The 25,507-nt window shown below is 35.9% G+C and overlaps 1 protein-coding gene across 9 annotated transcripts in view; it reads right to left on the bottom strand.

The window, feature by feature from the left end:
* Window positions 1-25,507, bottom strand: part of XRCC4 (X-ray repair cross complementing 4) — a 337,294-nt gene that overhangs the window by 127,612 nt on the left and 184,175 nt on the right. The window contains exon 8 of one of the 9 annotated variants that reach the window (XM_059418189.1): window positions 22,042-22,094. The exons of the other annotated variants lie outside the window; for them this stretch is intronic. Coding sequence (XP_059274172.1) covers window positions 22,091-22,094 — 4 coding nt within the window. The 3' untranslated portion in view covers window positions 22,042-22,090. The remainder of the gene's footprint in view (window positions 1-22,041; window positions 22,095-25,507) is intronic. 9 annotated transcript variants of the gene reach the window in all.

Here is a 25,507-nt window from a genome sequence, read left to right as displayed (position 1 = left end):
TACAATCTTTAAAAATAAATAAACAAATCTTTCTGTGAGTGAATATTATACATGTATTGTTCCTATGCGTTGCCATACTATTGTATCGATTGTACTTATAGGCAGCCCAGTGATATATACTGGGGAAAAAAGAAAAAATGCTTATAGGAATAGTGAGAGAGAGAATTGCCTCAACTACATTTAAGCATCATTTAAGCATAATTACTGTGCACATGAATAAAATATTTTTTAACATTTTATCAACAGGGAAGCTCTCTTGGACCACTCATAAAAACAAACAAACAGAATATTGCCATCTGTCTAAATGAATTCGAATCTCCCTCTCAGCTCCATGTCTATTTGCTTAATAGCAAAGTATTTTCGACTGTATTGGAGGCAATTATCCCAGAAAACCCTCTCCCAAAATAATACGTGAATTGAGACTTCCCTGACTGGCTGAGTTTGCAAGCCTATTTTTAACTGGAGTGTAGACCTGGCTCAATGTACCGTGTTTGGGCCAGAAGCCAGGAAGGTCTGGGGAGGGGCTGTGAGTTCCTTGGCTCTCAGGTGACCTGGAGATGCTGAGGTGGGGAGCAAGTGTTGGGCCTCCACAGGAAGTCTAATGAATATGGTTAAAACATCATTTAAAAATTTTTCTTCCCTGCTGCTCTGGGAAGTGCCAGTACTTGGCATTTTTCCTACAAAATTGAAAAGTCTGATAATGCCGAATGCTGTGAAGAAAGTTGGAATGAAATTCTCAGTATCTAGTGATCAGTTAATCCAGTTTCTTGGCTCTGGGAAAAGAACTAAAATCAACAGCTGCCTTTTTACTTTTACTTTTCTTGTCATTCCTGGATAATCGAATTGTCCCTTGTATTATAATTTATTTGTCTTCCCCTCCTTGTTCTCATAGCCAAATCACTGATACCTGATACATGTCATAGTAAATCTCCATTTGGTTTGCAACATCTTTTCTTTACCATTTTCTCTAAAGCGTTTATAACAACTTTGAAAATAGATATCAAAACTTACCCAAATTCTATCCAGCCTGCAAAATTTCTAGGGGTCTCCAACACAATATCAGATGTTTCGTTCAGTAACCTCAATACTTCTACTGTTGAATTTTGACAAGAGAACACAGGGAAATAACAAATAACCTCTCTCTGTTTTTCACCTGGCCAAAAACTTTTAAACAAAGTTCTTACTGATTCAAATAAAATGGAAAAAGAGAAGAGAAAAATTTTTTTAAAACCGTTGCTTTGTTTTTATTATGAATTGAGGAGCTGGTAATTATTTGTCTACCTAGAATAAATTATCTCTCTCTCTCCAATTGATAAATCTATGGCATGGTTGAGATCTTGTAATCAAAATCTCCATGCAATAATGCCTCCCAAACCCTCAGCTATTGGCAATGTCGTGAAATTATAAATTATTCTCTACTTTCGTAACAGTAGACTATTTTTATTACTTGTAGTATATATATATGATATTACTCTTCCTAAGAATGTTTCATAGCCCTACACTCTTCTTTTCCTCATAAATTTTCATTATTTAAGAAATTAAAAAATTTTAATTGAAGTATAGTTGACATATATTGGTTTCAGCTGTCCAATATAGTGATTCAACAATTACAAACACAATGCTCACTAGTCTAAGTGTAGTTACCATCTGTCACCCTACAAAACTATTATGGAATTATTCACTATATTCCCTACGCTGTACTTTTTCATTCCTGTGACTTATTTATGCCTTGCACTCTTCTTTGATAAATATAATGAATCAAAATTTTAAAAATCCATGAAAATTACTTTAGGGCTTAATATTTCCTGAAATAAAATATACATTTCCAAGTATAGTTTTGTATTATAAAGCTCATCATGCTTTTTTGTTGGTTTGTTTCTGCATTTTTGCCCTCTCTTCTTGATTTGAAAACTCTTATTTTTACTTCAAGCCTCAGTTCACATCTTCTAAGTAGCTTTAAAGAACCTGATCTGCCTAAGCTAATGGTCCACCTCTGTATTCCCATTTACTCTCCTTTATACCTTTGCTAGGGTTTTCCTTGCACCATCATTATTCATTTTTTGTGTTTGTCTCTTTCACTAAATGTTGAGTACCCAGGATATTCACTTCCTGGGACTGCTGCAATGAATTACCACAAATATGGCAATTAAAAACACCACACATGTTTACAGCCTCACATTTCCGGAGTCTAAAAGTCTGAAATCAGTAAAACTGGGCCAAAATCAAGGGGCTGGCAGGGCTCGGCTCCTTCTATCTCTACTAGGGGAGAATCTGTTCCTTGCTTCTTCCAGTTCCTGGTGATGGCCATATTCCCTGGCTGGCACTCCTATCACTTCAATCACTGCCTCCATTATCACACTGTCTTCTCCTCTTACATCTGTATCAAATCTCCCACACCTACATCTTACAAGGATAAACATAACTGCATGTGGATCCACCTCAACACATCCAAATAACCCCAGGATATTCCCAAGATGCTTAGTGTGTTCACATCTACAAAGTCTTTAACCATATATGGTTACATTCACATATTCCAGAGATTAGGATGTAGACCTCTTAGGGGACAATTATCAAGGTTACAATGCTCAGTGAGGAAGAAGTATCTTATTCCATGTTGATACCTTCAGTCCTTGGTGTATTACCTGGCACAGAACAGAAGCTATATAATTGTTGATAAACAAATATATATACATAATTTCACTGAGGTTATAACTGCATACAAATTCATGAAAAATTGTTAGTTTACAGTGTTCATTAGAATTCAGTATTGAGAAAAACTGACCAGAGGCGTTAACAGGCTAATATTAATGTTTTTAGTGGCCATATATAATGAATAACTACATTTATTTTATAATTAGTTTCTCATTCAACATCTAACACTATTCAAAGATTACAAAGACATCAAATGAGAAAGAATTCTCCAGCCTTCAATTCATAAATAATTAAGTAACTATTAAAAGTGTGAAAGCAAAGAACATATAAGAAATAGCTTACCAGTACAAGCTCATTATTTTTCCAATTAAAAATATAATTCACATATTTGCTATTACTATTTTAAAAAGTACTGTTTTATTAAAAATCATAGAATACTAGATAATGAAATATTTGCTAATTAATGGAAATCAACTGGTGCTCTCGAAGATTGAATGTAAATGCCTCTGGTGAATGTCTACCTGGTTTTGGGTCTTTGTGCCATTTTCATGTAACTTAATCAAGGGTACTGAAGGACGGTATCACAATACATTACAACTTCTTTCCATCTTGATTATGGATGATAAATGGCTTGGTACAAGCCCTTCTTTGGAGAACACTAGATCTCTGCAATTATATTACATTCCTAACTATATTCTATAGCTTCAATTAATGCTATGAAATAAGCCCTCCACACCTGCTCCCATGAGGTGGACAGATCTACTCATCTCATACTCTATGAGATATCAACTTATTTGAATGTTTGTTCTCCAAAGTATACTTAAGATTGATGCCATTTGAAAAATAAAAGTTAACATATTAATGTTATTGATATTTGCTATGGCTTAATAGAATATACAAAGCTACCATGAAAATAATTTAATCTAAATTTTTTAATATTAATAACATAAATGTTCCTACGAAGGGGAGGAATTTATAAGCTCTGAAAACACTTATTATCAAAAGAGTCAGAGATTTCCTAATGCATTCTGCTATGTCATTCCAAGATTCCTGATGAAATCTGTGGCAAATTTTTGCAACTGTAAAAAACTGAAGTGAAAGTGATATAGATTTATTGCAGTCATAATGCTCAAAACTGTTACTTGCTGAATATTGGAACAATACTGTCCATTGAAAGCTGTTATCATCTACATCATTTAGATAACTATTTCTTTTCATTTTGGGTACACAGAATCTAAACTACCACAGAAAACAATTTCAGTTACAATTAGAACTTTTTTTGTGCAATCAAATGATTTTCTCTCACTAGGCCATGTATTACCTAAAAAAAGGTGTTTGAGAATAATTATCAAAGTAGGACTACGTTAACTTTATCCCTCTATCAGGAGAAGACGTAGGATTTATTTACTCAACTGATTCCATTCTTTTTAAACTGGTGTCTACCATGAGCTATGATTATGCTCCCCTCCCTTTTTTAAAGTTTTATTTTTTTTAGTAATCTCTACACCAAATATAGAGCTTTAACTCACAATCCCGAGCTCAAGAGTCACATACCCTCCTGACTGAGCCAGCAAGGCACCCCTATGATTATGAAATTTAAAGAAATATACATTTAAGTAATAACATTTACCAAAGGAAAGTCTACAGTTTTACGGGATATTTGAGAATCAAAAGGGAAATATCCAGAGCATGGATGTGATTAAACAATAAATAATATTAAAAAAAAATAAAGAGAAATAAGATTTTAAGATAACCTTCTTGTCTGGACATAAGATGTCTAGCAATTCTTTACTCATAAAGGTATCTGTAACAACAAAAAAATTGCTATCTTTATGAAACATATTTCAGTGAAAAAAGAGACAAAATAAATCAGTATGTAATATTTTAGACAGTAAAGTGTTACATGAAGAAAAATTTGAAAAGGAAGTAGAAGAGGAGTAGGACAGGATTATAATATTAAACAGTGTGATCACAGATGAGGTCTTACCAAGAAGTTAAAATGTGAGCTTCGGTGTAGAAGAAGGGAGCAAGTTGATACCTAAAGGAAGAGCATTCTAGGCAGAGGAATGCTCCTGCACAAGCAGGACTACTACTCTTGCGTTTGCAGAATATGCAGGAGTCTGGTGTGACTGGAGCAGAATGAGCACAGAGACGAAAAGGAGACGAGCTCAGAAAGGTAGATAGACAGATGGGTCAAAAGTTCAGCATAAAAATCCTGCAGCATTGGACTGGATGCATGTATCCCAGGAAAGCTGCACCAGGAGATTCCATGGGGTCATTACCAAGAATGGGTTAGATCTCAATGTGTTGGTACTAAAGGAACTCAGTGAACAGGGTAAGTACTGTGCCTATGCCATGATCCCATTTTGTACATGTATCTGGTCTTTATGGCAGAGAAAGGCTTTCCAAAAGGACACATAAAAAGCAGCTAATAGCAGTAACTTTAGAAAGATCCAGAGATGAGACAGAGTGTGAGAGAAGCTTTTATTTTTTTATACTTCCCTTTACTGCTTTGTTAAACCATCTCTTATATTAACTGTACTTTAAAAAGACAAGGAAGAGAGCTGCATGCATATCTGCGGCATGGTCTCTTTTCAGTCAGACCTCATCAGGAGTTGATGAAAGTGTTGCCTTTTGCCCTTTGGATGCCATCTCAGCATCATGAAATAAACGTTGTAGTGGTGTTTCCTAACTTCCTTTATCACAGCTTATCCCAATGATCTTGATAAGTCATAACAACTTTACTAAGAAAAATTAGTTCTTCAATTTGAGCTTCCTGGCTACTTAGCAACCACATCAACCTTAGCACTTTCTTTCCTGAAACTTCTCCACACAAACTCGTGAAGCAACCACCCCAAATCACTCATATAACTATAATTATTCCTGCTTCCATCCCGCACAAAAGCTGCGTCCTCCATCATCCAGAAATGCATATTCTACTCTTCTCAGAGAAACAGTCTGCTTTGAAAACCCTCCTCCCAAATGAAGACTTTGAATTCATGTCCAACTTATTTTTATCACTCAGAACCTCAGAACATACTTTATCCTGTATTAGCCATATGTACGGAGTAGTTCCATTTTGCATTAAGCACATATTCTCCATAAGAGCAAGGGCCTAGTTTTTCCTTCCTTTAGTATTAACCCATCTTGACATTATGTGATGCTCGCTAAACAAGAGTTGTTCTATCCAAATTGTTGCATTAACTGACTTTATTTTATTAATTCATACTGCTTAGAAAGTAATTCTATAAAAACATAGGGAATGATGGAGCCCAGAACAGTCTATAAGTAACCTCAAACCCTTTGCGGTAACCTCTAAATATTTTTCTCCTCATCTTTCTGGGTTAAATTTTTACTGCTGTAAAAACCGGAAAGCTAAAACCTCTTATTTCCCAGTCTGTTCAGTAAAACTGTTGAGGTATCTGGAAAGTGAAAATGCAGCAAGGGACATCTTCTTGAGTGACTGTATTGTTTTCCTCCCCTCCTCCGACAGCAAAGTCTTACTGCAGTCCAACAGGTTTTTGTGTAGCAGAGTCCTGTGCCCATTTTTTAGCTTTTTGTGTGTCAAGAGGCAGTTGTCCCAGTAGAGGTGATGACCAGAAGACCTATTCCTATGTCTTTCCTCAATTTTGAGGCTGTCATGCAGAAGAGTTTCCTGGCAACTGGGCAAGAGTTATGGTAGTAGCTTCTTGTGTTCTGATAGCAGCCTAAGGTTAATCATTCCTAGAGGCCCACTATAGACCAGTCCAGGCTTTCCAATGACTTTATGAGCACCCAATGTATGCCTTACATGTATTAATCTTCTGTGGCTAATTACAACAAACTTGGTACCTTACACAATGGAAATTTATCCTCTTAACATTTCTGGTGACCACAAATCTGAAATGAGTCCTATGGGACTCAAGTCAAGGTGTTAGCAGGGCTATTTCCCCTCCAGAAGCTCTAGAATATATCTATATCCTTGCTGTTTTTGGTGTCTACAGCTACATTTCCTTCAACCCTTGACTCACGTCCCCTTCCTGTATGAGCAAAGCCAGCAGCTTAGCATCTTCTCTGACTCTTCCTTCACACAGCCTCTTCCTCCTTCTTATGAGGACACGTGCAACTGCATATATGGCTCAATGAGGCAACATTCAGAGGATCCAAAGATTAGGACCTGAATACATCTTTGGGAATATTATTTAGCCTGCTACATGATGCCTTCCTCTTTCACCTGTCATGTTATGTGGGTAACACAGTCAAAGGTTCCAGGCAATAGAAAGTTGACATCTTTGGAGGGGGGTACGGGAGGAGGCATTACTCTGCTGGCCCCAGAAAGGTACACAGAATAAATGAGAAAACATGATAACAAATAATGAAACTTCTAGCACTCCTAGGAGAAGTTTTTATCACCTTCCCCACATGTAGCCCATCCTTCCTACTTAGCACTTTTTGCTTCTCTCCCAAGCCTCCCGCTAAAGCCAATCAAAGCTCAACAAGTGACCACCCTGCTGCCCGGCCTTTGCTTACTTTGTTTATGTAGGTAGAATGGTCTCCTCCTCCCTCTCCACACAGCTATAATCCTCACTCTTTACTGCCAGGACCAACAAAAATCCTTCCCACTTCTTAAAATCTTCCCCCATCACTTCAGCTGAAAGGAAATGTTGGGAAATCCTGTAGTGCTGTCTTTGCCACTATAACATTTACGATGAAGTGAAGTTTTCTTCACATATGACCACACATCCTGTCAGAAACTTAAGCTCCCAGGGATCACATACTCTGTTTTGCATTCACAGCTAATTATTAGCCATTCCTGATATACCAAAAGAAAATTCATACTATTAAGCTCAAGTAATTGGCATATAACATTGTATAAGTTTGAGGTATTCAACCTATTTGATATATTTATATATTAGAATGGGTCTCCTATCTCCAGAATATGTCTAAACTTCTTAGAATGCAAAAAGTTATTTTTGATTTTTATTAATTTGCTGTGCTTTCACTTTGTACTTAAATCGGTCACTGACTGCAGAGAGATGACAGTAGATGGTATATAAAAAAGTACCTAGGGGCGCCTGGGTGGCTCAGTGGGCTAAAGCCTCTGCCTTTGGTTCAGGTCATGATCCCAGGGTCCTGGGATCTAGCATCGCATTGGGCTCTTTGCTCAGCAGGGAGCCTGCATCCACCTCTCTCTCTCTGCCTGCCTCTCTGCCTACTTGTGATATCTGCCTGTCAAATAAATAAAATCTTAAAAAAATAAATAAAAAGAGAAGGATCCCCTCCCCCCCATAAAAACAAAGAGGGGAGGGGCGCCTAGGTGGCTCAGTGGGTTAAAGCCTCTGCCTTCAGCTCAAGTCATGATCCCAGGGTCCTGAGATTGAGCCCCACGTCAGAATCCCTGCTCAGCAGGAAATCCGCTTCTCTCTCCCCACTCTCCCTGTTTATGTTCCTTCTCTCACTGTTTTTCTCTCTACCAAATAAATACAATCTTTAAAAAAATTAAAAACAACAACAACAACAACCACCACAACCAGGAATGCACTTACTCTTATTTTAAGTTTAGGAGCTATATATTTAATAAGACTCTTTTCCTTTTAGGTAAAGAATGTCCCAAATATTACAAGTACTTATATTTTCTTAGACTGTAAAGGTAAACATTCTCAAAGAGAGCTTCTGAATTAAGGACAAATATAGGCATCCCAACATGCCCGACTCACACAGGCATCCGGATGCTAAGGTCTCACACATGCATCCCGATGCGTGCATCTCACGCAGGCATCCTGACATGTATGTATCACATGGGTATCATGACATGTATGCATCACAGAGGTATCACGACAGCACTCGATGAGGACCACATGATCTGCAATCTTCTGTAGAAAATGCACTGGAATGTGCAGGAATAAAATCGGGATGAACTGGTAAAATTGGTTTGGGTTCAGTTTCTCAGTAGTTGAGCACTCACTCATGAATATTGGTGCCACCTGAAAACTTCCACAAAATACAGTCTTTCCATCTTCCTGAGTTAATTAATAGATGCTGCAGATCAAAATTTAACATCTCCTTTGGGTGATCATTCTGAGGATCAGTTCTCGTTGTGCTATGATTCTGAAGAGATTGTGAAATTCCTTAGACATTGTTATTTTTAAAAAATCATCTTTTTCTCTTTTAATTAATTCTGTTTGAATTTCTTATTATTGAGGCTTTGTATAATTAAGCTGCAGCTACGATCAGGGATCATGATATTCACAGGAGGTACCAAAGAGCTGGGTCAGGAACTGACAGTGACCTGAGTAACCTAGGAAACGCTTCTTGGCTGCTGTATCCATTCTCTGTTTTGTAAAGTAACATCAACAATAAATTCATACTTTCCAAGACCATATTGTACAATGATAACAATGATAGTTTAATAGTAATATAAATATGTGGAAAAGAAAAAAAATAATAGTAGGTTATTATTTGATTTTTGTAAATCAAAATAAAATGCTAGGGTATAAGCTCCTCTAGGCAAGTATTCTACAGTTTTATTTAGGCAGACATTTCCCAATGAAATCGTTGAGAAAGTTGTTTTTTGTACTGAAGCTAAATTATGATGAATCCCTTATTGTAAAACATATTATTTAATGAACACTTACTTTGATGTTTTTTGGCAAATTTGGGTTAATTTCTCCAGAATAACTAACTTTTAAAAACATATTATTTATATTAAGCCCCAAACTATAATCAATCAGACATACTACATTATTCATTCTATTAAATTACAGACATGCATGTCTTCTGAGTATAATTTTCTGATTTCTTAATATGACCTTATATAAGAACAACTTGTATTGGTTATTTTCTAAAATATTCTCATTTTGATAATTTTATATCAAATAATTTATCAACTCATATTTGAGGATCGGTTATATGTGTATGATTTCAGTTAGCAACGATGTTTTATTGCTACCGACATATACCATAACAGTTATAGTAGCATAATCCATATTTACACACTCAATTTTTTTTTCCAGGATAGACTGAATTACAGAGTATTTCAATTTATACCATTCTGTTAGTTTTTGAATAAGTCATACATGTATTTGACACAAAATTTTTAAAGGTACAAAGCAATACACAAAAAATAGATTTTCCCTTCATCCATACATCCTTAGCCAACTTACCTCTATGAACTGAGCACTGTTAGCAATCTTTCAACTGTACTTTCAGAGATGAATTCTAACGAAACTGAGTTTAACACTTTCAGATCTATACTAAATTATGTGATAGGCCAATGTGTAGGGCAGCATTTTCCAAAGGGTGTTCCCTCAGAATATAAGTCCTTTGAAATTTTCAGTTAACCAATCATTTTGGAAAATATGACATATCCCTAACTCCACTTTAAGATTCCAGTTACATACCCATTAGGACTCTGAATTCTTCAGGCTGGGAATATGTCTAACTTTTTTTAACTTAACTTTTTTTTTTTTTAAGATTTTATTCGACAGGCAGAGATCACAAGTAGGCAGAGAGGCAGGCAGAGAGAGGGGGGAAGCAGGATCACCGTGGAGTAGAGAGCATGATGTGGGGCTCAATCCCAGGACCCTGGGATCATGACCTGAGCTGAAGGCAGAGGCTTTAACCCACTGAGCCACCCAGGCACCCTAACTTAGCATTTCTTAAGCTTATTTCACCACATAACACTTTTTTCCTCTTTACCCAAGAGCACTAATAAGCAACCTGTAAAATTAATTTATTTTAGAACTAAAGAGTTACTATCTGAGTAAATAAGGTACTTATAAGGTATTGCTACTGGTTTATTAACTACAATGACTGTACCACACTAATAGAAGATGCGAATAATAGAGAAAGCTGAGTGTGGTACATATGGCAACAGTATTATCTTTTCAATTTTCTATAAATCTAAAACTATCCTAAAAAATGAAGCCTAACATAAAAAAAAGTCAATTTGGGAGCTGCAAATGCAACATTAAATGACATAAAAAGGCACATTAAGAAATCCAACTTCTAGACTAAGTTATAGTGAGTTGGTGCCAGGAGGCTTTGGTCAGCTCACTACAATGGTTTTCTTCGTTGCAAAATGATTATTCAGGTTTGTTTCCCTTTTTTTCTCACCAATCACTATAAAATCTTCCTAAAATATGATGGAGATAAAATTAGTTTATTTCTGTGTTTGTTTTTAATTCAGAAATTCATCTTCTGTTCAGGAACTCAATTTAAGAAATATTTTTAGGTAGCTATTTCATAACAACCAACTTGAGAATGTCTTTAAAAAGAAACTTCAGGGTCCATATCTGGGCTCTCTACTCTGTTCCAATGGTCTATGTGTCTGTTTTTATGCCAGTACCATGCAGTCTTGGTGATCACAGCTTTGTAATAAAGCTTGAAATCAGGTAATGTGATGCCCCCAGTTTTATTTTTGTTTTCAACATTTCCTTAGCGCTTTGGGGTCTCTTCTGATTCCATACAAATTTTAGGGTTATTTGCTCCAGCTCTTTGAAAAATACTGGTGGAATTTTGATCAGAATGGCATTAAAAGTATAGATTGCTCTAGGCAGTACAGACCTTTTAACAATGTTTATTCTTCCGATCCAAGAGCATGGAATGGTCTTCCATCTTTTTGTGTCTTCTTCAATTTCTTTCATGAGTGTTCTGTAGTTCCTCGAGAACAGTTCCTTTACCTCTTTGGTAAGGTTTATTCCCAGGTATCTTATGGTCCTTGGTGCTATAGTAAGTAGATGGAATCGATTCTCTAATTTCCCTTTCTGTATTTTCACTGTTGGTGAATAAGAAAGCCACTAATTTCTGTACATGACTTTGTATCTTGCCATGTTGCTGAATTGCTGTATGAGTTCTAATAGTTTGGGGGTGGAGTCTTTTGGGTTTTCCATATAAAGAATCATGTCATCTGCAAAGAGAGAGAGTCTGACTCCCTCAACTCTATGGGCAAATAATCTTTGACAAAACAGGAAAAAATATACAGTGGAAAAAAGACAGTCTCTTCAATAAATGGTGGTGGGAAAACTGGACAGCTATATGTAGAAGAATGAAACTCGACCATTCTCTTACACCGTACACAAAGATAAACTCAAAATGGATAAAAGACCTCAATGTGAGACAGGAATCCATCAGAATCCTAGAGGAGAACATAGGCAGTAACCTCTTCGATATCAGCCACAGCAACTTCTTTCAAGATATGTCTCCAAAGGCAAAGGAAACAAAAGCGAAAATGAACTTTTGGGACTTCATCAAGATCAAAAGCTTCTGCACAGCAAAGGAAACAGTTAACAAAACAAAGAGGCAACCCAGGGAATGGGAGAAGATACTTGCAAATGACAGTACAGACAAAAGGTTGATATCCAGGATCTATAAAGAACTCCTCAAACTCAACACACACAAAACAGACGATCATTTAAAAAAATGGGCAGAAGATATGAACAGACACTTCTCCAATGAAGACACACAAATGACTATCAGACACATGAAAAAATGTTCATCATCACTAGCCATAAGGGAGATTCAAATTAAAACCACATTGAGATACCACCTTACACCAGTTAGAATGGCCAAAATTAGCAAGACAGGAAACAACATGTATTGGAGAGGATGTGGAGAAAGGGAAACCCTCTTACACTGTTGGTGGGAATGCAAGTTGGTGCAGCCACTTCGGAGAACAGTGTGGAGATTCCTCAAGAAATTAAAAATAGAGCTTCCCTATGACCCTGCAATTGCACTACTGGGTATTTACCCCCAAAATACAGATGAGGTGAAAAGAAGGGCCATCTGTACCCCAATGTTTATGGCAGCAACGGCCGATAGCCAAACCAAGATGCCCTTCAACGGACGAATGGATAAGGAAGATGTGGTTCATATACACTATGGAGTATTATGTCTCCATCAGAAAGGACGAATACCCAACTTTTGTAGCAACATGGACAGGACTGGAAGAGATTATGCTGAGTGAAATAAGTCAAGCAGAGAGAGTCAATTATCATATGGTTTCACTTATTCGTGGAGCATAACAAATAGCATGGAGGACAAGGAGAGATGGAGAGGAGAAGGGAGTTGAGGGAAATTGGAAGGGGAGGTGAACCATGAGAGACTACAGACTCTGAAAAACAACCTGAGGGTTTTGAAGGGGTGGGGGGGGTGGGAGGTTGGGGGAACCAGGTGGTGGGTATTAGAGAGGGCACAGATTGCATGGAGCACTGGGTGTGGTGCAAAAACAATGAATACTGTTAGGCTGAAAAGAAATAAAAAATTAAAAGAAAAGAAAAGAAAAGAAACTTCAGGTCACCTATGTGACACAATGGGTTAAGCCTCTGCCTTCGGCTCAGCTCCTGATGATCCCAGGCTCCTGGCATGAGCCCTGCATCCTGCTCTCTGCTCAGCAGGGAGCCTGCTTCCCTTCCTCACTCTTTGTCTACCTCTCTGCCTACTTGTGATCTCTGTCTGTCAAATAAATAAATAAAAATCTTAAAAAAAAAAAAAAGAAACTTCAAAGATTTTGTTTTCTGAAACAAATGAAACATTTTTTCCAGAGTCTTACCTAAATATCAATTTATACACAAAGAGTTTATGTGAAAATTTTATAGAAACAAAGGTAAATTTCCTCTAGAGATTATCTAAAATGACTACCTATTGGGGAGGACACTCAACTCTTGATTATCTGGTAGAAGATTATTAAGGTTATAATCAACCAGAGAGAGTGCATTTAGAAGAAATTAAAATTATTATAAATCAATAAAACATCTAGATACCAAAAGATACTCTTTTAGTAACTAAGATAGCCTGACAGACTAGGCCCTCCCTGTTCCTCAGCCCATACAGCAGTATATTCTAATATTGAAGTCCAAAGACTTCGGCTGAACCTAGGTAAGGGTAAACAATGGAGAAAGGAGACATGTCTGCTCAATTCAAGTCTCATGAATATAGGGGATCTTTGCTAAGAAGTTGTTTAACAGCCCATTATTTTTCGGCAATTTATGTGGCCCTAAATCAAAGTGCTTGTATTACTTTTGCACTTTTGGATATTATCTGTGGACTGTGTTCTGAAATACTAGTTTACTAATAAATTTATTTTGTGTCATATTGTTACTAGTTTTATAGTTTTGTTTTACCCACAATTCTGGGTAATTTGTGGTTTCTTTTCAATCTATTCATCCCTCCAATTAAGCCAGTTAATCAAGGGCTGACTGTAGTTGAGTTCAAAGTCATTAGTTTTACTATATTCTCAAGTTGTTTCCTTATTTGCTATGCGTCATCTGTAAATATTATCAAAGTTATTCCTAATTCTATTTGTAGCCAATTTTTTTGAACTTGAAATTGTACTCGTTTGAATCATTACCTCAAATCCTTCATTCTCAAAGCACACTCAACATAATATTAACTAAATACAAGTCGGCTATGTGGTTTTCTTTGTCTCTCTAATTGAATTTTCTGTTGTGTTATTTGTAGGCTTTTTGCTAGATTATACTTGATTTTCACAAGTTACTGCAACAGACAATTAAGGATATTTTAATTGACCCATTTTTAAAAGCTTGCCATAAAAGCGATTTCTTGTTTTTACAGTTAAGGAGTATTATAAATTATTTCTGGTACTTATTTTCCTTATACTTTATTATTATATTACTACAATTATAATTAAAGCTTTCACATAGTAAAAACATTTTGTCACCGACTGACATTTATGTCACATTTCCCATACTATATAATAATTGTTCTTATAAGTGCAGGCTTTAATTTTATCCTGAGTGAGATATATTTGAAACTTTCTCTATGCATAAATGAATAATCTGTCATTTCTCCTTACTGCTAGGTCAGCAATACAGTATAGAGAGAATGGACTTTAGATTGTTACTATCCAAGCTTGATTCTCTTTTATACCAATTATTATGTGTCACTCTTTAGTCCTCTCATTATAAAATGTGGATAAAATTACTGGCTATCTCATAGAATTCATGGAAGGACTAACTCATATAATGTATACAGAGCCCTTTGAAAAACTGTTTTAAGTACTTAATAGTATTAGTGATTACTATTTTTATTGGTGGTGTTATTTTTCATCATCCCAAAAAACTTTATATCTATTTCTCCTTGAATTAAATATTCCATAATTTGTTTTCTATTAAACATGAAACTACAATAAGGATACTAAAGTACATAACTTTTTCCACCCTTATAAACAGACCATTTAAGAGCCTATCTGTAAGACAAATGTCTCTGTGACCTCTGTGTAAAAGAAACTGAGCTATGGTACCTATTATTTGCATATATATATACTGTAAGTTTACTCTTAGAGCAGTCTATGATCTTACTCTCTAATACTATCTAAAATTTAATAATCTTCACTGGTAGGTATCTCTTCTTCACAGCCAATCCCCAAAAGCAAAAATAGTCTCTATTTCTGTCACCTGCTCCTCACAGATTCTTAACAACACCTACATAGTGGTGTATTCACTAAACAATCGTAGAAAACTTAAATGTTTCTAAGCATGAAGTTTTGATGAAAATTACTTCATAAATGCAAATGGGGCAAATACCAAATGAAACTCTCTATTTTCTTTGTAATTTTCATTTAGATGGAATTTAGCAAATATAAAACTACATGTAGCTTAAATGTAAATAAGTGAAGTTAAAATTAATCTGCATGGTACTTCTATGTAGCACAAGAATTCTACAGGGAAGAGATTCCTCTATAACTTATTTTTGTTTTTTATTTTATCATAGACTCAGAGTCCATAAGTGGTATGAAGCATAACTTAAATTTAAATTTAGGTGGAACAACTGACTAGTATAAATGTCAGTAATAAGAACAGTTATTGCAGAGAATGCCATGGTGGCATATTCATGCCCAAAGAGTTATTTCTCATAAAACCAGGTTAGTTTTCATTCGCACGTCCTATACAAGAGTATCCTAATTAAGGTGAAAGCAAATGAGTTTCACTCAAAGCAAAAGGATATGCTGAAATAAATTAAAATGTCAAAAGAATAGGAATAGAACAGGCAAAGAGGAGACGTGACTCTAAGGGATTTTATGTATTATGTCTGTCAATCATTTTGGAAATCTTCCAAACATAACATCAAATAAGGTCAAACTCAAGAGAGATTTGAATTCATATAGCTTATACTTTGCCACAAGGCATTGCTAAATAAATACTTGAGCTATCTGGAAAGCAGAACAGAGGAGGGGAAAAAAGATCAAGGTCATCCTTATTGGCTACTTCTCTCTTTTCTCCCACTGGAAAGCATCAAACGCTATCTTAAATTTCACAACATATCATCCCTTGCATCTTTCATCTGGATTTACAACAGCCTCCTAACTGGTCTTCCAGAGCTCCATTTTTGCCCACTTTCAATCAATCTACCACCGGGCAAGAAAAGTGATCTTCCTACAGTGTAAATCAAGTAACAAAATTCACTGTTTAAAACCCTGCAAAAGTTTCCCAGAGTACACAGAATAAAATCCAAGCTCCCTTACTTTGGCATCCAGGCTCTGCATGATCTGGCTTCTGCCTACAACCCCAAGCTATACTCGCCCCCGCACAACATATGCACACACGTGTGCAAGTATGTGCACACGTGTGTGCATGTGGTCCTCCCTGGGCATGTTACTACCTAGCCATGCTAAGCTTCTTCCCACCCTAAAGACTTTGCAGAAGTCATTTTGCCTTCATGGAAAGAATGCCTCATTTGGTCTAGCTGCTTCTGTCTACACACATCTTAAATATGACCAGTCTTGAGTCCTTCCTGACTACCTAACTAACTACCCATTTGTTTTCTTTTTAGCATATATCACAGTGTACAATTAGTTTTTGTATTTGACAGTTTTTTGTAAAGTTACTAAGCTAACATGTAAGCCCGACAGAGAGGTGTGTATCTTTTCCGACGGCATCTTTTTAAAAATTTTTATTTATTTATTTGACACAGAGAGAGAGAGTACTAGCACGTGGAGCAGCAGGCAGAGGGAGAGGGAGAAACAGGCTCCCTGCTAAACAGGGAACTCAATGTGGGGCTCCATCCCAGGACCCTGAGACCACGACAGGAACTGAACGCAGATGCTTAACCGACTGCGCCACCCAGGCACCCGCTGATGGCATCTTTTTAACATACAACTTTTTATGACAAATAAAAGGTAGATTATTCTACATGTACATCATTTTTTTTCCACCTTGAAACCAGAGGACAGTGTTTTAGAAAATACATCCCATACTACTGCATGACATTTGATGAAAGAGTAGTTCTACTGACAATTCTGCACAAGTGCTACCCACTAAATGTGCCTCTTACGGGTCCATGATGCCCATTAGGATATGAAAAATTTTGAAAAGTAAATATCATATCCATTAGGATATGAAAAACTTTGAAAAGTAAATAAATCCTTTTATTCAATCCATTGATTCCTATATTTGTAGATTCTACAAACTCCTTCTTCATTTCCTTATTTAGCATTTATTAATCTCCTGAGGTACTAGTGTTCAACTTAAGAAACTCTGAGAAATAATGTTACAGATTTCTAGGGAAGAACTAATTGCTGACTTTTCTATTTACCTACCTAAATGGATTCAAGGATTTCATTGAAGCACCAAATAACGTTCCCATAAAAACCTCTTGTTTTATAAAAATATCTTCAAAATTGTTCTAAAAAAAAAGTCTTAAGAATGTCTAAAATGGTCAAAAAATGCCAGTGCTGGGAGATAAGCCTTATCACTAAGGTTAAGTAAATTTACATAAACTAGTAGTAAGTCACTAATTTATGCACGCCTAAAATCCAGGCCTCAACCCAGGTTTTGTATTTTGTGTGTTTACTTTTTGATACATGGTTCTCCAGTTCTAGCTATGCTACTATTACTATTATTGTTTATTTATTTTTGTTTGTGATCTAATAAAGCAACCTGAAATCCTCTCAATTAATTCCTACAAAACTTTCTAGAGAGAATTTGCTGCTAATGGTTTTTCTAGGCTACATACATTCTCTGAAAGAATTAAAGTATTACTTGGATGTACACAGCTCCCCAAAACACTTTGGTTTAGCCACTTCACCAGAAGTTTCACTGATAGTTATGAACAGCTGGAGTACAAGACTTTTAAACAGTCTGATATAGTAAAGATAAATTTCCACTGGTAAAGCTATTTTATTACTCCATCTTTGCACCACTTTAGAACTTTACATTTTTGTTCAAAACACCAAAAATGTAAACTCTAAAATCCAACAATACTAGATCTTTGTTTCTGTTGCCAGTTACCTTTTTTTTTTCTTTTTAAGATTTTATTTATTTGTCAGAGGGAGAGACAGACAGAGCACAAGCAGGGGGTGCAGCAGGCAGAGGGAAAAGTGGGCTCCCTGCTGAGCAAAGGGCCCAATGTGGGACTTGATCCCAGAATCCTGGAATCATGACCTGAGCCGAATGCAGGCGCTTAACCAACTGAGCCACCAAGGCGCCCCAACCTGTTCCCTTTTTATTATTTTTTTTGGCACAAAATCCTACGTGGGCAGAAAAAGGTCTCTAAGTTCTCTCTATGTCCTCGAAAATTTTTGTAGCTATACACACCACTGGTTAGAGCACAAGTGTGTCTGTTTGCCTAACAATAGATGGTATTATTAATGGTTAGTTATGTCCACTTTTTTGGCTATATTTTGTTCTTTAGTCTACAGAGCATTTAAAGAATTGTTTATACCTATTTATGATAAAGTGGGAACAAGGTATATATATATATATATATATATATATATATATATATATATATATATTTCAACATTTGGGAAAAGGTTTAAAGAGTTAGATAGTAATAGTGTCAATATCCACACTTTTAAAAAAATTAAACCAACATTTTAAAATACCCATATAATCGGGGTTTTTTTTTAGTGTTAATTAAAAGAATCTTTTGCAACCTACTCTGCTTAAAACTAGATTTGTTTCTATACTTATAAATTTTTATGTATTCTAGCCTTTTTATTTTTATAAAATAAATACCTTTTTCTTGGGTAATCAAATATCTCATGCATATGTAATAATGTAAATATGTAAGTATCTTGCTAAGTGTCATGGCATATAGAAGATGCAGGTGTCCTATCTCAGCACTCAAGCAGCCACAAACAGAATGGAGGTAAGGCACATACATATATACCAGGCAAAAATGGGTCAAATATTAGAGGATGTGCTTAACAGCCTATATGTTCAAAGAGGAAAGACAGATTGTTCTCATGGTTTCCAGAAGTGATTTTAGAAGGACAGGGTTATAGAAGAAAAGGGGAATAAGAGTTTTCAAGCAGAAAGACAGTTTAGGAAGGGGGAGAAAAAAGGGAAGAAAGGATCCCTGTGCATTCAGTTCACTGGAAATGTTAACTAGCCTTTAAGAAGGAGAATAAAAGTACTCCTCTGTTCAACTTATAGAACTGTAACTTGATTTTACCTACAAAAAGAAATTAAATCATTTCATTAATTTTGAAAATATGGTACTATTCAAAATGTCATTTATATGAAATAAAGTAATGTCATTTCATCACCAAAAGACAAACAGTGGGAAAGTGAAATGCATATTTAAAGATTTGCTTCAAATTAGATTTTGGAGCTTAAGTTTTTCGGTAATGAATACCATGAAACACTCTGAATTCTTCAGCAGAAAAACATGCAGTCAATCTCAATTATTCTGGGGGATACTTACTAGAAGTAGCAATTGTAATCAGAAACTGCTCTGCGCAAGTGTTTTTCGGAATCCCATGATATAGTCCAGTAAAAGGTGTTCTAAATTCAGACATATTTGGGAATGTTGGTTCAATAAAGCTAACGTGCAAACGCATACTGTGATCTCAAGAAAGGGTTATAGCCTGCAAAGTTTCCTAAAAGCATATGACTACAGAACATCTGCCAGACACCTTACCATTTCAAGGAAAAACTCTTGAGATGCTGTTCTAAAGAGAAATTAGGAAATTCATTTTTCTATACAAACTTAGATAGGACTACTTTGCCTTTCTTTATATCTTATTCACAAGACGTCCTCAAGTCCTGCACCTTGCCCTACACCCCACACACAACATATATAGCATACATACGTACATATAAATACAGTATTTTATATATGTATATATCTTTTATCTTTCAATCGATCAAAATTTACCCTTCCTGGATCCTGTCTCAGGATCCATTTGTTTTCCCCTCCTGTCTTTCCCAAATCGAAAATCTTTTTTTTTTTTTTTTAAAGATTGTATTTTTTTATTTGACAGAGACATAGCAAGAGAAGGAACACAAGCAAGGGGAGTGGGGGAGGGAGAAGCAGGTTTCCCACAGAGCAAGGAGCCTGATGCGGGGTCGATCCCAGGACTCTGGGATTATGACCTTAGCTGAAGGCAGATGCTTAAGGACTGAGCTACCCAGGAACCTCCTACCAAATCAAAAATCTTAACACATAGTGCCTTCATACCAGCTGTCACAGAGGAAAATACCTAATAAATTAAGATGACTTGGCAGATAAAGTTGGTAAGTAATCAATGCACTATATACAATTTTAAGGAATAGCTCTGGCTATAACTCAAAGATATAAATCACAAACAGGAAAGTAGTACAAGAGTGGCTACAGTCTGAGAGAAGATGGCCTATTCTGCTGGCGCAAGAACTCTACCCAAATGTCTATTCGTCTAGCTTAAATGTAAATCTAGTAATAAGTATTTATCCAAAGACAGCTTTACGATTATACTTAGGAAAATGTATTTAAATTTTCTGTTCTTTTATCCTTCCAAAAAAACAAAACAAATTAAAAAAAAAATACAGGAAGAAAACTCAGGCACATTTCAGAGGAAAATCATATACCTTAAAAAACATTTTATAAATCTCATAATCATAAACGTGGGTGCAAACTAGGACATACGATTATATAATGTATGAGCTGAAAGGACTCCTACTAATTATCTAGCACCTCCAGCTTTTTCCTTTATAAATGAAATTTTAAAAGGTGTGGAGGGGGTGGTAAAGGGACGCGAAGTCACACAAATTTCTGGCATAACCAGGCAGAATGTGTCCAGGTCTTTTAACTCATTGTCCTTTTAGTGTTCCATCTCAACACAGTGCCTCCCATCTTTCTGTTTTGTTTTTGAAAATCTTCACAAATTTCAGAGAAAAAAGGTACACAAGTGTATCTTGTGCTTGTGTTTTAACATACTTAAATGTCTGGAGAAGTGAAAAGCTACCAGTAATGTCTATTCATTGTCAACCTGAGTTTATTCATACTCGCCTTCTGATTTTAAAAGTCTTAAAAACAAATGCATAATCTACTTAAACCGAGTAAATAAAAAGCCCAACAAAGTAATGATTATGTGAGTGTACTACATTTACCTTCTTAAAAGTCACCTTGTTTATCATCATACCTAAGGAAGAGTACCTTTTCACCTGCCAGCATTCTGGAGGGAGTAATTTTGTAGCATTTTAAAAATCTCAAAATATTGAACACTGACAAAAGAATAAAACTTTGGCTTATTTAAAGAAAATTGTGAAGAACTCAGACTTCCTTGTACTACTTTATATCCCTGAGCTCTCTAAATTACTACATGAGATCTTGAACAAGATGTCACAAATAATGAAAATTTTCTTTGTGCAAATATAAAGTGAAACAGATTTTTTCCAATTAGTTTTCAGTAAAGTAACTGATAGCTTGAGCCTTAGTGATATGCTTTATCAAGTTCCAAGTAATAAAATTGATTTTTACCATAGAATCCTTATAAATATTTACAAAATGGATAAATACATTTGTTTTGATTTTCTTAAACAGAATTAACAAATGTATCCACTTTATATATAAGCCCATATAATATATATACACATTCATTTTATAATTTTCCCATTGAAAAAACTGAAGTCAGTCAAAATAAGAATATTTCAGTTTTCCACCTGTTTATGGACTAAGTATATTTATTATATGAGGGAGGTCAAGTTTCAATTCTCATATACAAAGAGACTGGTACTCATCACCCCTATCCCTGTAAGAAAAGGCTGAACAAACTGAGAATTAACAAATTTCTTTTACCTTTCAGATAATGAAAATTGCAAAGCAAAGCACCACCCCAAATCTGGAGAGACAGGTCAAGTCAGAGTAATAGTTGAGATCTACTTACCTGGATTTGAGGTTTCTCAAGCCATAAACTTGTCGTAACACTTAGGTGGAGATTTTAATGAAATGCTGGTAACTGAATGTAGCTTGAGAGTAAGACACTCCAGTGTATACAGTCTTGAGGAATCCCCACCCTTTCTTGGATTTTACTTCTAGGAACCCCAGCAGATTCTCATGCTGAAGACTCAAGAACGATCTCCTCCAGATTTTGAGGGAGAGGAAAAAATGATCAGTGTGAAATTTGCCCAGAACCTTTCCATAACAAAGGCCCACTTTCCAGGATAAAAGACTACCTGAGGTTAATCTCACCTGGTTTAAAGATATTTCTCATGCTTCAGCCCCTTCTACCCTTCTCATCTCACCTAACAAGGGAGGAAAATAAAAAAGCAATTATTACCAGAGAAATGCTTAGGAAGGTCACAGTCCCAAGACACAGGCCCACTAAAAGACTAAGATTTATTTTTTTTTAAGATTTTATTTATTATATTTACTTATTTGACAGAAAGGGAGAGAGCACAAGCCAGAGGAGTGGCAGGCATGCCCCCGACTAAGCAGAGACCAGATGTGGGGCTCAATTCCAGTACTCCAAGATCATAACCTGAGCTGAAGGGAGACACTTAACTGACTGAGCCAACCAGGCACCCCAAAACTTTGGTAAAACAACAGTGGAGAGTTATAAAGGAAAGAGGTGGAAGAAGTAGACTCTGACAAGAAATACTCAGAGAAGCCTAAAGATTAAGAGAAGAGACAAAAATAAAAACACCAGAGGAATCTGAAGCTCCTGACACCCAGAGCTATAGTAAACATTTAACATACCACAACTCCTAGTCATATTAATGTAAATCCTCACATTGATAACCTTTCAACTTTAGTTCCTATTACTCAATACAAAAATGTCAGCTTTCAATCAAAAATTATAAGGCATCTCAGACAGTAAGAAAAAACAATCTTAATGGTAGAGGCGCCTGGGTGGCTCACTGGGTTAAGCCTCTGCCTTCGGTTCTGGTCATGATCTCAGGGTCCTGGAATGGAGCCCCGCATCAGGCTTTCCGCTCAGTGGGGAGCCTGCTCCGCACCCCCACCACCTGCCTCTGCCTACTTGTGATCTCTCTCTCTCTCTCTGTTAAATAAATAAATAAAATCTTAAAAAAAAAAAAAAGAAAAGAAAGGAAAACAATCTTAAGAGTAAAAGCAAGTGTCAGAATCGGACTTGGATATGGAATAGGTGTTGGAGTCATTATATAGGGAATTTGAAACAATTATGATGAAAATGCTAAAACAATTCTGATGAATTATGATGAATATGTTACTTTTTATTGGAAAAAGTAGACCATTTCCAAAAGCACTATAATGGAAATGGACAATCCATTGGATGGGCTCATCAACAGAGTGGACACAGCCATTGAAAAAAATCAGTGAGTTTGAGAATAGGTCAATAGAAACTATCTACACTGAAATGCAAAGGACTAAAAGAATGAAAAACTGAACAAAATGCCCATGAACCTTGAGACAGTTTCATAATGTATAATACATGTGTAGTTGGAATACTGGAAGGAGAAAGAAAAAGAAACAGAGTAGAAGAAATATCTGAAACAATACTGTCTGAGAATTTTCAAAAATTAATGATAGTCACCAAGCCACATATCCAGGAAAGTCATAGCACACCAAGCCATATAAACACCTAAAGAAAGAAACAAACAACGTATACCTAGGCTTGACATATTCAAAGAGAAAATCTTGAAAGAAACAAGAGAGATATGCTGTCTTTCCCTTGATGCCCTAAGATCATGGGTTGTAAATTGTTTCCAAACAGATTTCTTTGCAGATGGATAAGCCTTCGCAAATGATTTTATACTGAAAACTTTTCTCTTTTTCTCCAGATTATTCCTGAAACCTTAAAAAGGGACAGAGTACCAATTCTACTGACAGATCTTTTCAATATGTATGCCCTTCTTTTCCAATCTCCTGTCTAAGAATATTTTGAGTAGAACTGTGAAAAGGTGGGATAAAAAAGGGCAGGAGAATGGGGGTGGGGAAGAGTCACCACAAAGCTGCCTAATTATTCCATGGCAGCAGAACGAAAAAATCCTACATATGTGACATAGTATATGCCAATGAAGATGGTAAAATTTTACACAAGCCAAACTAGAATGCAGATGCTTAATAAATTATTGATAACAGGATTTTTTCGCTGATTACATTATCAGTCCAACTGGTGACCAAGCACTGTTATCTCTACCTCTTTTCATATTCTATCTGTCCCACAATTTTCACCTCATCTTCAATGATTTTAGGTGGTCATTTTCAGTTATATGCATTATTTTGGCAACCCTCTATTGTACACCTCTCTCAATACTCTTCCCTATCTGAAAATTCTCAGGTATTCTCTGTTCCTAGCCTGTGGTTGTAGTTTTATGTGTCAGCTGATTAGGCCAGAGCACCCTGTTATACAATCAACACTGATCTAGGAGTTGCTGTGAAGGTATGGATTACTATTTTCAACCAGTTGACTCTCAGTAAAGGAGAGTGTCCTTGATAACACTGGTAGGCCTTATCCAATCAGTGGAAGACCTCAGAGCAAAAACTAGTTTCCCAGAGAAGACTTCTGCCTCAAGACTGCAGCATGCACTCTTATCTGAGTTTCTAGCCTGCTTGCTATACATATTTCAGATTTGGTAGTCCCCAGAAGTATATCAACCAATTCCTAAAAATAAACCTTATGCATATGCATATGTATATGTGTAAGTATATGTACACACACACAAACACATTATTGGTTCTTTTCTCTGGAGAACCCTGACTGACACCCACCTCTCTGTTCTTTTCTGCCTTAAGCTTCCTACTGACATGGACATAATACCCAGGTCTTTTGCATTCAGGACCAAAGAGATGGTGCATGTTACCAGAATAATGATGTTAAATAACCTTTTTTTCTCATCTGATCTAAGCAGCAATGGAATAAATACATTTCACATGATGAAAGTTAGAAACAATGAATCCTGTCCTTTGTTCTATATTTACTACCAATTAAGAAATTTTTAAGGAAGCCGTTTTATAAGGGCTTCAAGATACAACACATTAGTATGCATTTGAAATCTAGCTAAGAATGAAAAACTTTCACCCAAACCTTAAATGTTTTATGACCTACATTGATACATTTTACAGTGTCAAGTGTATTGTTACTATATTATATAACTATAATTTAAAGTAGCTCTTTTCTTTTTGTTTATTTTTTGTTTTTTTTTTTTGTTTTTTTTTTTTTAAGATTTTTAAAATCAATTTATTTGACAAAGAGAGAAAGAGAGAGCACACAAGCAGGGGGCGAAGTAGGCTTCCAGGCAAACAGGGAGCCTGATTTGGGACTTGATCCCAGGACACTGAGATCATGCCCTGAGCCCAAGGCAGTCACTTAACCAACTGAGCCACCCAGGCACCCATGAAGTAGTTATTTTCAAATACAAATTACATTAATAATAAAAAGAAACATTTATTACCAATGGATATACACACCAGGCTATATTTTATGTGTGTTGTCTCATTCATCACTAAAACAAGATGAAACAACCAAAGCACTATCAGCTAAGACCTCTCATTATATCCTTTAAAAGAAGAAGAAAATGAAGTGTAGTGATATGAAGTAATTTGTCTAAGGTCAAAATGTCTAGAGGTAGTACAGCCCATGATTCTAAAGCCTATATTCTTAACTGTTATTTAGCCAAGATATGATTTTGACTGAATAAACCCCATTCTACTTTTCCAAACCAGGGTCTATATA

This window comes from Mustela nigripes, chromosome 12 (assembly GCF_022355385.1).
Source record: "Mustela nigripes isolate SB6536 chromosome 12, MUSNIG.SB6536, whole genome shotgun sequence".
Classification (NCBI taxonomy): domain Eukaryota; kingdom Metazoa; phylum Chordata; class Mammalia; order Carnivora; family Mustelidae; genus Mustela; species Mustela nigripes.
Note: the sequence above shows the minus strand (reverse complement) of the source record. Positions and strands in the feature narration are given on the sequence as shown.